Here is a 16,232-nt window from a genome sequence, read left to right as displayed (position 1 = left end):
TGTGGTGTCTTTTTTTTTTTAAAGGTCTGTCTCATGGCAGGCATGGTGGTACACACCTTTAATCCCAGGCAAAGGCAGGCAGATCGCTGTGAGTTTGAGGCCAGCCTGGACAGCCAAGGCTACACAGAGAAACCCTGTCCCAAACAACAACAACAACAAAAATAATAAAATAAAATAAAATGTCTGTCTCCCCCAGGAGTTGAAAGATCTCCGAAAGCAAAGTGAAATCATACCTCAGCTCATGTCCGAGTGTGAATATGTCTCTGAGAAGTTGGAGGTAAGAGCGCGTGTTTGGGGATATACTAAGGTGATTGGCATGCCCCTCACTTCTCCTCTGCCTCTCATGTTTACACCTAGGCTGGTCACGGGAGAGGGGAATGGGGAGGGGGGTTCTGCCTATGGAATGTTAGCAATGGCCTTTTGTGAGCACCCCTGGGGGATGCTTCAACAGTGTTGGGTTTGGGGTGTCCCACTTAGACAAAGGACCTTGTGCACAACCAGAGTGTAGGTGACAACTATCACCTACAGAAAACCCCTTGCAGAACCACAGCCAGTAAGAAAGGGGCTCATGGGTGGCCTGGGGGTGGGGTGGGGGAGGGAAGGTTAAGGACAAGTCCACCTTGGGCTCTTCCCAGCTCCCGGCTTCGGTTGCTGACTTTAGACAGGCCTTCCTCACTGACATCTAGAAAATGAGGAATTTTCTTCTTCCCTAGTGTTCTCCTCACTTCAGTCCCCTTGGCCAACACAAGGAGCGCTTTATTGAATTATACGACCTTAGAACTGTATTGGTGCCAGTTTTTAGACATACTTTCGAGAATAAAGCTCTTATATGGCGTTGAGGCTTCCCTCATGAAGGACGAGAGAGAGGTTAGCTAGAAGCCAAGGAAGCAAGTGTGTTCACTGTCCCTTTTGCTCTGGCTTTGAGGGTATAAATGAAAGGTCTCTGCTAGGGCTGCATCTGGGGTTTCAGAGCATCTGTTGGAACCTCCGCTTTCTGCATTTCTGGTTGCCGCTTGGGGTGTTCAGGAGAGGAATGCGACCACAAGGTGTTCTCCTTTCTGACCTCAGTGGCAAATGTCTGGTCAGGGTTCATCTGTTTTCAGTGATGGCCTTCTAGACCTTTCTTCCTTTTGTCTTGTCAGGCCGCAGAAAGAGACAATCAGAACTTGGAAGACAAAGTGCGGTCTCTAAAGACAGACATTGAGGAGAGTAAATTCCGGCAGCGCCACCTGAAGGGCGAGCTGAAGAGCTTCCTTGAGGTGCTGGACGGAAAGATCGACGACCTCCATGACTTCCGCCGAGGACTCTCCAAGTTAGGCTCAGATAACTAGGGCCAGGCGGGGCCAGTGTCGTGAACCGCAAGAGTGTGTGTGTGTGTGTGTGTGTGTGTGTGTGTGTGTGTGTGTGTGTGTGTGTGTGTGTGTGTGTGTGTGAGAGAGAGAGAGAGAGAGAGAGATATGAAGTGGGAGGAGCCTAGGTTGTAAGCTGCAAGTGTGTGTGAGAGAGAGAGAGGGAGAGAGCGAGAGATAAAGTGGGCGGAGCCTAGGTTGTGAGCTGCAAGTGTGTGTGTGTGTGAGAGAGAGATGAAGTAGACACGTAGGGCAGCCTCCATTCGCATTGCTTCTGTGAATGCAGGTGCATCTGTCTCCAGACCAGGTGCGCCGTCCCCTCACTCCTCCAGAACAGGAAATCTCTCCCTTCTCTGGCCCTGTGAGGTTGTGGACAGCTGAAAGCTTCTGACTCAGGAATCCAGAACTTGGTCTACCTTAGCCGTTTACGCAGCCGGCGCAGGGGTGTTTATATCCTTCTTTAAGGGCTGTTGTAACCCTATGAACTGGGGTGGGGGGGGATAGGGAGCATTTTCTAATCCAAGTAGCGATGTCCTTTACAGCAGGCCATTGGGCGCCCTTCTACTGAGTAGCATTCAGAGTGTGTGACTCTAGTAGACTCTAGACCACTGGCACACGGAAGGAGCACACGTCTTTTCCAAGCATGCATTTTGTCGAGTCAGCAGATGTATCTAACCTTTTGACCTTGTGACATGACATCATCGTCCACACGGTTCACACTCAAAGATTGCACAATTGGCTTACCCAAAAAGAAATAATCGTCAAAAACTTTAGCAATGTTTTTAAAGTAAATTTACTATTTGGTATTGGAGCACATTTACGGTACCCTCGGCTGTGTGTGGCCCCGGGGCCGTAGGTCAGGCATCCGACTTGAAAGAAACCAAATCATGTAGAGGAGACTTATCCAGAGGGAAGAAAATGCAGGTGTTTTGGGGTGTGCTTACTGACGGGATTGCTTGTACCCACCATATCCCATCCTCCCCTGATTTGTTATGTTCCTTGTTTGTTTGTTTATTTGTTTGGGGGTTTTTTTTTTGTTTTTAACTTCAGAACAGATGCTTATGCTGTGGGAACAGTATGCAGGGAGGGTATCTAGCACAGTCTGGGCGCATAATAGGTGTTTAATAAACATTTATTCAATTAAATATACAAACAGAATTTAGTGTTTTAGTCAAACCCCTCAGCAGAGTCCAGACCTTTGTTGCATCATCTTTGTTGTGCTGCAGTGATGATGAGCAATGGATGCAGTTTACCGCAGTCACACCCAGAGTTGGCTCTGAGGCGCAGACTGTGGCAGTGGGTGCATCCAGGACTGCTCAGAGGCCCCACTGCAGGCAGCCCAGCCAGGATGCCCTGAGGGTGTGGCCTTCAGGGCCATCTTCTCTTTCAGGCAGAGGGCCTGTAGTCTGAGGCTTTTTGGATACTGGGGGCTCATGGAATAAGAGCTACCCTGGGCTCAGAAGCTAGGCTGGGCTCCTACGATGGGTTTGAACAGTTGAGCTATCCTACATGCCATGAGGGTGAGAGCCCCTCAGGCGGTATCTCTTGGCAGTAGTGACAGAAGCTCTGCCCGGGTCTGCCTTTCCTTTCTTAGTTCCTGAAGGGAGGGTCTGCAGCTATAAAGTTCTCCACTCCTTCTTAGTGGAGGCACTGGGCATTCAGGGCCATAGGCATCTTTCCTTAAAAGTGACTGCACGTAGAGATAAAATGTGTTAAGTCCAGACCCCCAACACTTCTAAATGCCCGAGGCAAGGAAAACTTTGGTATTCCTTACCCCTCTAGAAACCCTCTAGATCTGTGTCCACGTGGGCTTAGAAATTCTTCCTCTTCACCTTGTGTGAATGAGAAAACAGCCCGAGGAAGGGGCTGGGTGGGGCTGGCATGTTCAAGTCACAGGCCCGACGGTGACTTCCAAGGCCTCATCTTTCCTTGCATTAGCTGAGGAGACGCTGAGCAAGAAAGTCAACTAGGACAAGAAAGGGAAGGAGGGTGGAGACCCGGAACGCTGAGCTATGTTAGGGGGACCCGTCGAGTTGAGGTGTCTTGTGTAACCAGAGTGGCCCCTCTGGTGTGTCTCGGCCCAGGCACTGCTGGCCCTGCATTCCCTACAGCTCTGCATAGTTCTCCGCCATCAGCAGCTCCTACTGGTGCGCCAAGCAAGAGAACAGAGGCTGGGTTGGCTGTGAGCCAGCGTGGGGTACTGGGGACTCTTTCTTAGGCCATCCTGGCCCTTTTGTCTATCAGCAGCCTGGGCACATGGCTCACAAGAGCAGTGGATACTGGGGTCTCCCTAGCTCAGTCTTCAGATGGCCTCTCTCTCCAGGTAACATTGTATAGAAAGGAGCACTGCTGGCTGGCTAGAGTGTGATCTAGCACCATGGACTAAAATCATTACCATAGAGGGCTGGTTAGCCACTGAAGACTTTGACAAGCTTCTTGTAACCTGTAGATGGGGAAAATAGACATTTTTAGGTGTTGGACTCAAGCAGTCCCAAACCACCACTACCTTGTAGCCTAAGAGCCCAGGGACTCCCCTTCCCCACAGCCCTGCAGCCTCAGAGCCTCGTGACGCCCCCTCCCCCACAGCCCTGCAGCCTCAGAGCCAAGGGGTGCCCCCTCCCCCACAGCCCTGCAGCCTCAGAGCCAAGGGACGCCCCCTGGAGGGTGATTTAGGCTCCACGGTGAAAGCGTGAACCTTATAACTGAACTCCCCTTTGATCTGCTTCCTCTGAAGACCTCGCATTTCTTCATTTGCTTCTTTTTAAAGAACAATTGCGGCCCAGGAATAGCCTGACCGGCCAGTCAACACGAGGCTATCCTTGTCTGCAGCCTCTGGCCCTGCAAAAGGTAGACTGTACAGAGCAAAACGACTCGCTGAAATTGTTCAGTGCCCACTCACAGTGCTACTTTCTTTATCACGACGGCCAGCCCAGTCTTAAGACTCTTGTCAGGACCTCAGACCCTGTGCGGGTAGGTGGACCCTACCAGCAGCTCTGGCCACAGCGTGCTGCCCGCAGAACCCGGTGTCACATGAGGTCACCTGGCCTTAGCATCTCCAAGACTAGCAGTCTGCACCTTGCTTATTAGCTCGCTTTCTGCAGCCATCCACACAGGTCCCGAAAGAGGCCAAGTGAAACTCAGAAGCCTTTAGCCACCACCCTGGTGCGTTTCTAACTTGGGGGTGGTAGGGGAGAGGAGATGTTTTTCTCATGCCTAGGGAATGTCAAAGCATTAGGGGGGCGGATTAGGAGAGAAAAAGGGAGCCCTGCGCTAGACCTCCCATCACCTCCTTCAGTTACATCTCCCCAGGAGGTGTCACTTTAGACTTTAATTGGATGAGAGAACTTGGCTGAGTATCAAAGGCAGCGGAGGCAGAGTGGCATGCGCAGGGCGACCCAACCTGGCTATAACCAGCAGCATAGACTCGTGGGTCTCCTGGACCTTGAGCCATATTGTTCTCCTCTTGCTGTCCCTTAGATGGCAAAAAGAAATAGATACTCTTACGCCCTGTTAAAAACATGTTGCTGCTATAGCATTTCAGTGTGTGCCCATAGCAAGAAGAGCCGACAGAGGGCTGAGGCAGAACCATGCTTGTGCGCAGCATAAAAGGCAAGGTCCATTGCTGATTGGTTCTGCTTTATAGGGTTCTCCTCAGTCATCTCTGTGCTCAGAGAGGCCTTTAAGCTCTTTACTGGTGGCTTTAATGGAGGCTCGGCCATCTTTTTAAAGAGAGGGAAGGCCTTTGATGGCAGAGACAGAAGAAACAGTGTTCTGGCCCAGAGATGGCCCGGTCTAGAAGAGCCACACACAGCTGGGGGGGTGCAGACTCACCCAGTGCTTAGAGCCGTTCGCATGCATGGCGGGCTGTCCACATGGATCCACATGCTCTGCAGCCTGCAGGTTTCACAGCCCCAGCCTTCAGCAGTGTGATGAGCAGGTGCATGCCCTGCCTTTTAAACTGTGGCATGTGCTACTGTTCACGTGCAGCCCGAAAGCCAAGCCCATTGTTCAGGACCTCTCTTTCTATTGGCAAGACCCCAGGGGCAACTCTGGATGAGACCCAACCTGGACCACACATGTAGCAAAGTGCGTGCTTGGAAACAGGGCAGCCTGACATGAGCTCAAGGGAAGCTGCCCTTCAGGGAGCGCCAGCCTCAGCTCTTCGCTAATAACTGAAGGTGGGTCATAGAAGTTACAACCCTTTGATTCATGGGAACATCACTGGATTTTTAAGCACTTGCAGCACAAACCAGAAGCTTTCAAATCAACGTCCACATCTGTCTTGAATGATAGCCATGACTTACATAGACTGTGACTTCTGAGGACATGGCCTCTCCCAAAGAAATAGACTATGTTCTGGGGACAAGTGGGTGTGACGGATGGAAGCGGAGTCCGAAATAGAAGTGTGAGTTATTTACACGTCTTTCCCCTACACCTTTCTGAAGACTATAAATCCCTCTTTAAAAACAAACCTGGCAAAGAAGGCGACTTTGGCAGGAGTTTTGAGCTGTGTGAAATGTTCGTGTTTGTGTGCGTGTGGGTGTGGGTGTGTGCTTGTGCGTGTTGGGGGAGGACACGTCAGGGAAAGCCGCAGGAGTGTTTGGGAAGAGTTCAACCACAACACCATAACCAGGAGGAGTCTGAATGTTCCTGCGGTTGATGCTGAATGTTCTGGAATCTGCTCCCAAGACTCTGTGGGGCTTCAGTGTTGTATGAAGTTGTACTGCGCCCGACTCTCTTTGACAGTATGACACTGGCCGCAGAGCGGCCTGTGGGCCACCAGGGACCTCCGCAGAAACCCAGGTGGACCACAGCAGAGTCCATGCTTGCCCACTCTGTCAGGAGATTGGCAAAACTGATGCTTCTCAGGTGTTGGGGACACGTTTCTGTCACCAACCTCCTGTACCACCTTTGATAGGAACGCCTGACTCCTCAGTTCGTTGTGTGATGTCTCACGGTATGACAGCAGGAGGACGTTTCTTACGTCTTCATAAGAACATAATGCTAAGTATGGATTGGATAAGCAAATTACTTCATGAGTACCATTTTTTTTTCTTTTTAAATGCTTTTTTTGGATATAAGTAATAGATACTTTTAAAAAAAAAGAATCTAAAGATAAAAGGAACAAAAAAAACAAAACAAAACAAAACAAAACACCTGTTGTTCCACCGTCTGATTGTAACCACTGTTAACACACGTGGTCCTTGGCCTTCCCCACACAGCTGTTTTTGTTCCTTTCCCGTGAAATCTCCTCCTTTCATGCACACTCTTGTGACCGCTCTCTTGTCCCCTTTGAACACTGTATGGCAAATGGAGTTCTCTATCGGTCAGTATGTGACCACTGCTTTTTTAACAGCTTGTATAGGTCAGACCTGGGATAGTGGCGCTGCTTTCTGTTTTCTACTCTTGTCATCAGGGCAAGGCATCTCTGTACACTGTTCTGACATCTTTGTAAACTGTTCAGAATATTTGCTTAGAATACATTTCCAATTTCGGCTTTTCTGATCTCCAAACCCCGTTTTCCTTTCCCTTTCAGACATGTGAGAGACTCCAACTCACTAGGCCCCTTGTGGTGGGTTGTTCAGGGCACTGGGAGTAATTCTGGTCAATGAGACATGAGCGGGCGGAGCCAGAACTGTAGAGTGCCCCACGCTTGACTCCAGCATCTCTGATAGCTTCTCTCAGCCTGGGTCCTTGAGTGGCTGTATGGGGCAGCTCCTTTCACCCTACCCTACCCGCCATCTGCACGGACATGCGGCGTGAATAGAGACAGGCCTCACGGAGTTTACCATGGGCATTTCAGGGCTGATGCTTTACTACAGCATAGCATAGCCCTATCTCAACTAGTAGGAAAAAGGGCATGCACATTTTTAGTATACTAAACATATCACTTCAAATTGCCTTTCAGAATATTGCCCTCCAGCTACGCCTCCACCAGCATTGTGTCCAACGACCCTGCTGCCGCAGTGGCATTGTCACTAACATGGAGGCAGGAGCTAACAAACTTACATTTTTTTTTAATTAAAATATGATTCTCATTAGCAAATGCGATCTGCCTGCCTCTGCCCCACCCAAGTGCTGAGATTAAAGGTATGTACCACCACCTGGCTTCTGGCCTGCTTTCTTACAAGGTCTTTAGTGGTTGTGAGCAGCCATGTGGGTGCTGGGAGTCAAACCCATGGTCACCTGAAAGAGCAGCCAGTGCTCTTAACCACTGAGCCCTCTCTCCAGCACCCAGCCCCTTTCCTTTACTGTGGCTAGCCTGCAACCCTCTTATGTGGATAGACCACACTAGCCTTAAATTTGTGTCACTCCTTCTGCCTCAGCCTTCCAAGTGCTGAGATTACAGGCTTGCTCCACCACATACCACATTGATTTCATTAAAAAAAAAAAAAAATCAACAAAAGTTAAAGGTGTATTATGGCTTTTAGAAAAAGACACTCAGAAAGCAGAGGCAGGTGGATCTCTGTGAATTCAAGTCAGCTTGGTCTACAAAAGCGAGTCCAGGACAGCCAGGGCTGTTAGACAAAGAAACTCTATATATCTTGGAAAAAAAGAAAAGAAAAGAAAGCAAAAGAAAAGGCTTGCACATTAAAAAGAAAGGTTTTTAGTCAAATCTGTCTTTTCTTTTATAGTTAGTCCTTTGCTGACGTGATGGTGAAGGCTTTCCAGATTCTAATTCCAGCATATTCTATCCATTAGTATATCATTCTTGTACATTCATTGTCTCTTATTCAGCTGTTGAGTCTCGGATCTAAGCCAGGCATGGTGGCGCATTCTTGTAATCCCAACAGTTGGGAGGTAGAGGCAGGCGGGTGAGCTCCATAGCAAGTTTAAGAACCAGGCAGGAGCTGTCTGTGAGTTTAAGGCCACCGAGATCTACACAGTAAAGCCCAGGTCAGCCAGGGCTATACAGTGAGCCCCTGTCTCCAAGACAAACTAAAACAACAAAACAAAAACTGCCTTTCTGTTCTATTCCTAGTGTATTTCTAAATTGCACCAACACTTGCTTTGGCTGTAAGGATGCTAAACTTAGTTACCTGCCTATATATTCTTGTGTTGGGACTGTACAGTTTGGTAACCCTAACTTTAGGTTTAAAATCCCCACTAATGATTTTTTAAAATTTCCTAATCTATTTTATATACTAATATTTCCAAAAGAAATTCAGGGACCATTTTATAAATTTTGGAATAATTGGAAATTAGATTATATACTGTTTCTATATTGTAGGAGAAGTAACATCTTTATAACCTCTTTCAGTAAATTTGTAATGTTCGGTTTTCTGTCCCTCGGTCTATTTTTTTCTTATAAAGGTAACGGTTTTCACTGTGGCTACTGTTATAAATGAAATCTTTTTCCAACAGCTTACTGTTGTGTAGGTATAGCACTACTTCGTTAATGAAAATCCTTCCCTTTGGTTTTCTAATTGAGGAGACCAAATAAAAGTTATGTAAATTTAGACATGAAAAAAACTGTAGAAAATCAAAGTCTCCTAAAATTAAAGTCCCTCTGATCTAAGATACTCAACAGTTATGTAATACACACAAACACATACACACACGCGCGCACACACGTGCACACACACACACACTCACATGTTTTGTCATGTGACAGTTTGGTACAGCCCTCTGCTACTTGCATTCTTTTCTTGGCAGAAGATCTTGGCCATCAGGAAGCATCGATCGATCTACCTCATTTTTATCTGCAGAGAAGAGTGTGTGTCGGCAAACGAGTTCAGTTCATTTGTATTCAGACAGTCACTGATTCTTTTTACTCTCTTGCTTTTGTCCCGAATTTCATTTGCCTTCCTTGTAGGTGTTGGTTTTGATTGGTGATAATATTATGTCCAAGTTTTTTCACTTTCCTGCCCTCCCACATGGACCAGCGCCCCTACGACAGTGACAGATTTGTCTCTGATTGTGCTGGCCTTGGACACACTTCTCCACCCACCTTCTTCCCCTTGGTGGGGACGTTTTTAGTGTCTTTACAGAAGTATGTATGTGACCCTGTGTTGTGTATTGAGGTCATGCCCGTGTTTGTAGTTTGCTGGCAGTTTTACAAGTACGGGGTACTGAGATTTTAGGAATGAAGTTTCAACCTCTGTCAAGCTGTTCAAATGATTTTTCTCTATCATGACCACCGTGTAGTGGGTTTGCTAATACCAATTCAGCCCTCCCTTGTTTCCCCAAAACCCTGATATTGTCACGGTATGTTACTCTTTTAATACACATCTCCTGTCCAGGTTAACAGTGGTTACTCATGATTGGTTGGTCTTTGGTACATTTTTACTTTGTCTTATTTGTGCTTTCAGGTTTTTCTACAAAAGTTGCCTATTACTTGTATAGTAAAATTAAGAGCTTTACAACGAGAAAAATGCTCTTCTTGATTTTATCGGTTCCTTTTATTTTGGAATTTCATATCTTATTAATAAGATGCGTAATTGTAGGGGTTTTTGTCCTGCTGTCTTTGTCAGGTGTTTTTTATGTGAACTTCCTTTAAAATATATCGGGCCACTTTGTATATCTTTTTCTATGCCCTGGAATATATAGTTCAAATAATATTCAGAACTCCTTGATCTTTGAAGTTTTTATAACATGTATAGAACTGTCCAAGTCCAGTGCCTTTTAAAGAAATAATCCTTTGATAATTTTAAAACTTTTTCCATGCTCATTGGTCTCTTCAAAGTTTCTTATTCTTCAGGATTCTTTGACACGTTAAGTTTTCCCAAATTATGGTTGTCTGTAGGATTCCTGGGGCCTGTTAACGTGGGGTTAGGTTATTTTTGCCTTAATGTTGTGTGTGTGGTTTCTGTTTTTATTCTGGTTAGTGTTTTCAATAATTAGTCAATTTCTATTTATCTTTTTAAAGGACCAGCTTTGGAATTTATATGTAAATTTCCAGTCTTATCATTTTATGAGTGTTGGTTGGGTTTTTTTTTTTTTTTTTTTTTTTTTTTTTTTTCTTCACTTTTTCAAGTTAAAGGCCATCTTGATTTCTTGCTCAGTGAAAGGCACAGTAACTCCTATTGTAGGCCTGTGTCCCTTCCTCTGAATACATCTGTATCCCACAAATGTTTATGTATGATATGATTGTTATAAATAATTTATCATTTCAGATTGCATTTACCTTTGAGGATTTATTTTAAATTATACTTTTAGATTTCCAGATCATTTGATATGTGTTGCTGTTGCTTTTAACATTTCTTATAGACCTCTGCTTTATTACTTTGTTGTCAAAGAGGGTGTGGCCTGTACAATTTGTGCATTTTGGAGTTCATTAACATTTTGTTGAAAACTAATAAATTTTAAGTTTTAATAAGATCCCCAGGAAGTTGGAGAAGGTATATTCTTTGAAACCAACAATATTTGATCTATGTGTATTGATTTGACCTTACTAAATATACTATTATGTACTTTTCCAATTTTATTTTCTTGATTTGTTAAAGACTGAAGAAAGACTTGTTCCCACTACCACTGTCTGTCTGTCCTTTTCTCTTATGTACCTAACAGTTTCTGCTTGTGTGTTTCAGTTTGCCATAGACAAATGACCCTTTTATATTTAAGGGAAAAATTGTTTTCTTAAGGACTTGTATCCCTTGGTTTTATCTGGCTTTGTTGTAATAGAGCTGTTTATTGTAGAAATACACGGCTCAGTAAAATCTCTGTGTGTGTTTTTAAGCTGACAGAAACATTTTGGAGGCCTTAGTGCCTTGAGAAGTGTGTTGGAAATGTGTGATGACCTCCAGCAGGCTAAGGTCCTAGCTGATCAGACCAAGGGGCCAGTGTTGGGGAAGGCTCCCCAGCTTTAGAACACAACGAAGGTTCCTTTGAACGTGCAAACATTTTCACTTCCTGCTTGAGGCCAGCTTTGTCCATAGGGGCGCTTAGGGGATGGACGGCTACCTCACATCTGCCAGTATGGGCCACACCATGGCCCTTCTCCCCCATATGCACAGGGACTAGCTTTCTGAGTGAGGCAGTGAGAATGGGCACTGGTTGCCTGGATACAGGAGAAAAAGCCAGCCTCAGAGCCATATCCTGCTAGAGCAGACCTTTCCAGAAGCATTTCAACAGGCTTGCACACAGCAGAGTCTGTGCCAGGAACAGAACCACCTTTCCCCAAATGTGTGGGAGGTGTGAATCCCAGCCCTCAGCTCAGGAATAGAAGAAATACGACCCGTTCTGCCTTCACTTAATTTCTATTTTAAGCCCTGTTACACCGGGCTCATGCAACGCTCGCTGGGTCTGTGTTTCTCCTGAGGTGAGTCTTCCATGGTTTGCGGGGGGGGGGGGGCGCTTAGGTCTTCCCTGGGTTGTTTGCAGGGAGGGGCGTGGGAAGAACTCCATGTCTGCGGAGAGACAGCAGCAGGCCTTCACAGTCGGCTGATGGACACTGGTTTCCTTCCCAGTTCTTGTAGGGCCTCTTTGACTCTTTCTCTAGCTTTCTCCTGGTTCATTTTTATTGGGGGCTCCGATGCTCTGTCCTAGCTCACTGCCCTTTGGTTCTTCCTCCTCAAGCAACCTGGAGATCTCCCCAGGCAATTTTCAATGGCTGCTTACACCTGGCACATTGAGGTAGGTGCCCCACCTCACTTGTATATACTGACTACCTTCACTCCAAGGCTGGCCCCGCTAGCATCCTCTGCATCCCTTACACAGCTTACACAGTGAGGTGCAGTCCTCTACTTAACACTTTGCCATCCCCTCTCTCACTGCTGCCATGACCACACCATCCCTGCCTTCCTCCTGGTCCTCTCACTCCAGGATCGCCTCCATTTCCTGGATGCTCTTACACAAAGCTGCCCAAGATTTCTCTCAAAACCCTGAAGTAGATCCGCTTCCAGTCCTAGCTCTCAAGGCTCTTCCATACCATAAGCTCATGCTGGAAAGGCCTGGCTGTTGCATTTTCTCTGTCCTTTATTCAGGTTGTTCCTGAATCCTGGAATGTTCTGTTCCAATCCTCTCCTCCTCTTAGGCCCAGGCTAACAGTCCCATAAAATCCACTCTAATTCTTACTGCACATAACAGGATTTTGTTTTGACAGTTTTGAATATCCCAGCCTGGCCTTAACTTCAGTCATCTCACTTTTGTGGGTGGTGGTCGTGTTTTTTATTATTAATTCTCTCTGTTTTTATCTTTTTGTGGGATGGACCACACGTCATGGAGCCCATGTGGAGGTCAGAGGACAACTTGCCGCAGTTGGTTCTTCCCTTCTGCCATGTGTTAAACCCAAGATGTGTGAGGAAAAAAGACCAAATCCATGGTTGTCCAACTAAAGCAAGCTGTATTTTGGTATGTATTTTGGGACTTCCCAGCTGGCTGTCTCACCTAAATCAGAATTTGAGAAAGCAGTCCCTGCTGGTGTCTTGATGCCCTTTTTGTATGTGAGAGAAAGTGTTCACAGGGGCCAGAGTTGGCTGTTACACAGTTAGGTAGGATGAAAGGAGAGGAACAACATTAAGGAGAGTCATCAAATGGATTGGGTCGCAAGTTTAGTGTAAGTTGAAAACATGTGGTTTATACCGGATTTAAGAAACAGGAATTAAGTTATATTTTTTAAGAGATTTATTTATTTATTATTCATATAGTATTCTGCCTGCACACCAGAGGGCACCAGATCTCATTATAGATGGTGGTGAGCCACATGTGGGTGCTGGGAATTGAACTCAGGACATTTAGAAGAGCAGCCAGAGCTATTCACCTCTGAGCCATCTCACATAGAAACCTTAGCTTGCAAGGACTTATCACAGGCACTTATCCTTTTAACTACAAACAGAAACCTTGACCAGCACAGGACAAACAAGAACTTATTCTTAACTGTCTTAGCTGCAAACAGAGCCCCTAACCTGCAAGGTACATTCTTCTGTTTGATCTCTCACATGCGGTTCCAAGGACTGAACTCAGATGGTGTCTTTACCCATTGAGCCATCTCCTGGCCTGATGAATACTTAATGTGTATGTTTGCCTGTGGGCCTGTGTGTGAATTCTGTGCATCATGTGCATACAGAGGCCCATGGAAGCCAGAAAAGCGTGTGAGATCCCCTGGAGCTAGACTTACAGCTGTGCTGGGAACCAGATCTATGCAGTCTGCAGGAACAAGCTCTTACTCCCTGAGCCATCCTTTGCCATCGATGTGTTGCTAAGGGCGATCACAGAGCAGCTGCTCTTTAGGCGTCAGCCTCTGTGGACTTCCTTAGAACAACAGCCCCCAGAGAGGAGCCCGTGACTCTTAGAGAAGGCAAAAGGGACCTTCAGATGGGAGGTTGCTTGCACTGTCTGGGTGGATCCTGTCATGAGTCCTTATAGGTGGAATCTCCTTCCAAGCAGCTGTCAGAGATGTGATAGGAGGGTCAGGATGCTACACACCACTGCTTTGGAGACAGGAAGCAGCCACAAGCTCAAGAACACACTCCAGCAACACAGCAATGAGACAGAACAGCTTCTTCCTTGGAACCTTCAGAAAGCACAGTTCTATTGACACCTTGATTTTAGCCTGTAAGAGCCATGTCGGACTTCTGACCTGTCACAGAGCCAAGAATGTGTCTACTAAGGCATGAGGGCATGTGCCAGTCTATCTGTAATCCCGGAACATGGGAGGCAGCAGTAGGAGCTCAAAGGTTAGAGGGCTATATAGTGAGCTCAGCTATATAGTGAGCTCAAGGCCAGCCTGGGCTACACAAGGTCGTAATTCTAAACAGCATGTAGTTTTAAGCCACTGCATTTGGAGTGGCTCGTTAGGGCAGCAACAGAAACCTGGACAGTCATGCAAAGTTATCTAAGGCTTAAAGAACAAATCCATTCTGCATGGTTTGGCGGGATATGTGTCGATTAATCAAAACCTTTTCATTCTAGCTCCTGCCACTAATTGTTTGATTTCAGATGCAAATGAATATTCAAATGAACCAATCCATTCCGATTGGTACAGCTCAATCTGCTCTAGCAGGATTCAGAAGATGTTGCCAGTGCGTATGGCCACGCCAGAACCAGATCCCATATCCCCAGTCCAACCAGCTGGGCATGAAACACTGGCCCACTAGACTGTTCACTTACTTAGTATCTTTGAGCCTGGGTCTTTTGTGTATCTTAGGCTTGTCTAGGGCTTAACAATGTAGCCAGGGATGGTGTTGAACTCCAGACCTTTCCCAAGTGCTAAAATTACAGGTGTGCACCACTAAGCTGCTGTATGCCATGCTCGGAATTGAATTCGGGGCTTCATGCGTATTAGGCAAGCACTCTACCAACTAAGCTACGTCCTCAGCCATGGGCTTACCCTGAGGTGCTGTAGACAAGAGAGTGACACTCATGTCCAGAACAAGGCTCAGGAGGGGACAGGGCAGAGACAGTCTGAGAGATGGCTATGGAGTTTGGACAGAATAGCATGTCTGGGTTTGCCCGAGTGAAGAAATGGGGCGTGTGTATGTGTGCAATTCTAGTCACTTAAGCTTCAGAGCAAGACTTTGGGGGACAGAGGCAAGCAGTGTGGGGACTCTGGGTTAAAACCTGCAGTAGGGAAGGGAGCTGCCCAGAGGACAGCGGCCAGTCCTCTGAGAATTGGTGTATCCAGTTGCAGGGCTGGCCCTCACCTTGTGCAGAAACTTCAAGGGGCGCAAGTTGTTTGGCAGAGTTTTGGAGGGCGCACCGGGAGGTTCAGAGTCAGACTACAGAGGGTGCATGGCTCCCTCTATGGTCCTGAATCCCAAGAGTCAGAGTATGGGTTCACCCTAGGGCTCAGATGAAAGAAGGGCACGTAAGGAGGAAATGAGATAAAGTTCTTAAGTTTTGTAATACCAATGACACAACTGAATCTGCAACTTTGGGAGAGCTCATTTTTTAAAAAGTCACTTTTTTGAAGGCTCCTCAAAACCCTTGGCAAAAGCAGAGTGCTACCCAAGCCTGATGTAGCTTCGTAGCACCATACGGCTCTGGAATTGGAATAGAAAGTGAAAACAACAAACCAACAGATAAGCAAGCCCTACAAAGTTGTCTTTCTGCCAGTTTTTCAAATACCAAGTTCATTCCAGAGGAACAGATTTCGGCCTGTGGTGAGAAAGGAGGCCTGAGGCAAAGCCATCTTGTGCTCAGCAGGCCACCACAGTCACCATTAAGCCTGTGAGGGAGCAGGCGCAGAGCCAGTGTGAGTTCTGGGGCTTCGTGGTGCATGGCAGACCTGTGGGCAGCCTAGCAGTAGCCACAGAGGCCTAGGTACAGCTGCTGAAGGGGTCAGAGCCCTCCTAGCCATGCCAGGTTGGTACTGGCCAGATGAAAAAACTGAACGTCTCCAGAAACAAAAAATGTGGGTTCATTTAGTTTGGTAGAAATCCAAGATTGAGAGTTGGGGTAACGAGGTTAAAGGACACCTGGGCAGTCTGAGCAGTGACTGTACTGGTCTCTCCCCAGTCCTGACATGAGTGAAGAGGTTCTCAAAGGAGACCGTCTCCTGAGGTGAGCAGTGCTGTTAGTGCCCTTAGCACTTGCTCAATTGAATGCTGAGCTGAAATTTTGGGAAATTTCCAGTGCATCCAGGTAGGAAGAGCTTTGCTTTCACAGTAGGTCAGAGAACATGATCTCATAACACAGATGTGTTATAAATAACATTTAATAGGAGTTTCTATAGTGCTCAATACACAAAATAAAATTTATTTAAATATTTAAAGTAATTCTGGGATATATGCAATTTATTCTGATTATTGCTAAAATCATGTTCACATTTAAGCCTTAAAGTCTGAGGAACCAGTGTCTATACACATGGAAGCATACTGTCTAATGGACACCACAGGGCTGTCCCTCCTAGGTCAGACAGTGACTCTGGAGTGGATACAGCACTGTTCCTGCTTCCAGCCTACCCACCTGTGAGTGCTGTGTGACAAGCCTCCACCGTCCTCC

General features: G+C 46.5%; 1 protein-coding gene across 1 annotated transcript in view; it reads left to right on the top strand.

Moving 5' to 3' along the window:
* Homer2 (homer scaffold protein 2) overlaps nucleotides 1–1,349 on the top strand; it is a 103,354-nt gene extending 102,005 nt beyond the window's left edge. The window contains exons 8-9 of the mRNA XM_051148835.1: nucleotides 197–277; nucleotides 1,143–1,349. Coding sequence (XP_051004792.1) covers nucleotides 197–277; nucleotides 1,143–1,331 — 270 coding nt within the window. The 3' untranslated portion in view covers nucleotides 1,332–1,349. The remainder of the gene's footprint in view (nucleotides 1–196; nucleotides 278–1,142) is intronic.
* Nucleotides 1,350–16,232: the final 14,883 nt, after the last annotated feature.

Source organism: Acomys russatus, chromosome 7 (assembly GCF_903995435.1).
Source record: "Acomys russatus chromosome 7, mAcoRus1.1, whole genome shotgun sequence".
In the NCBI taxonomy this organism is placed as follows: domain Eukaryota; kingdom Metazoa; phylum Chordata; class Mammalia; order Rodentia; family Muridae; genus Acomys; species Acomys russatus.
Note: the sequence above shows the minus strand (reverse complement) of the source record. Positions and strands in the feature narration are given on the sequence as shown.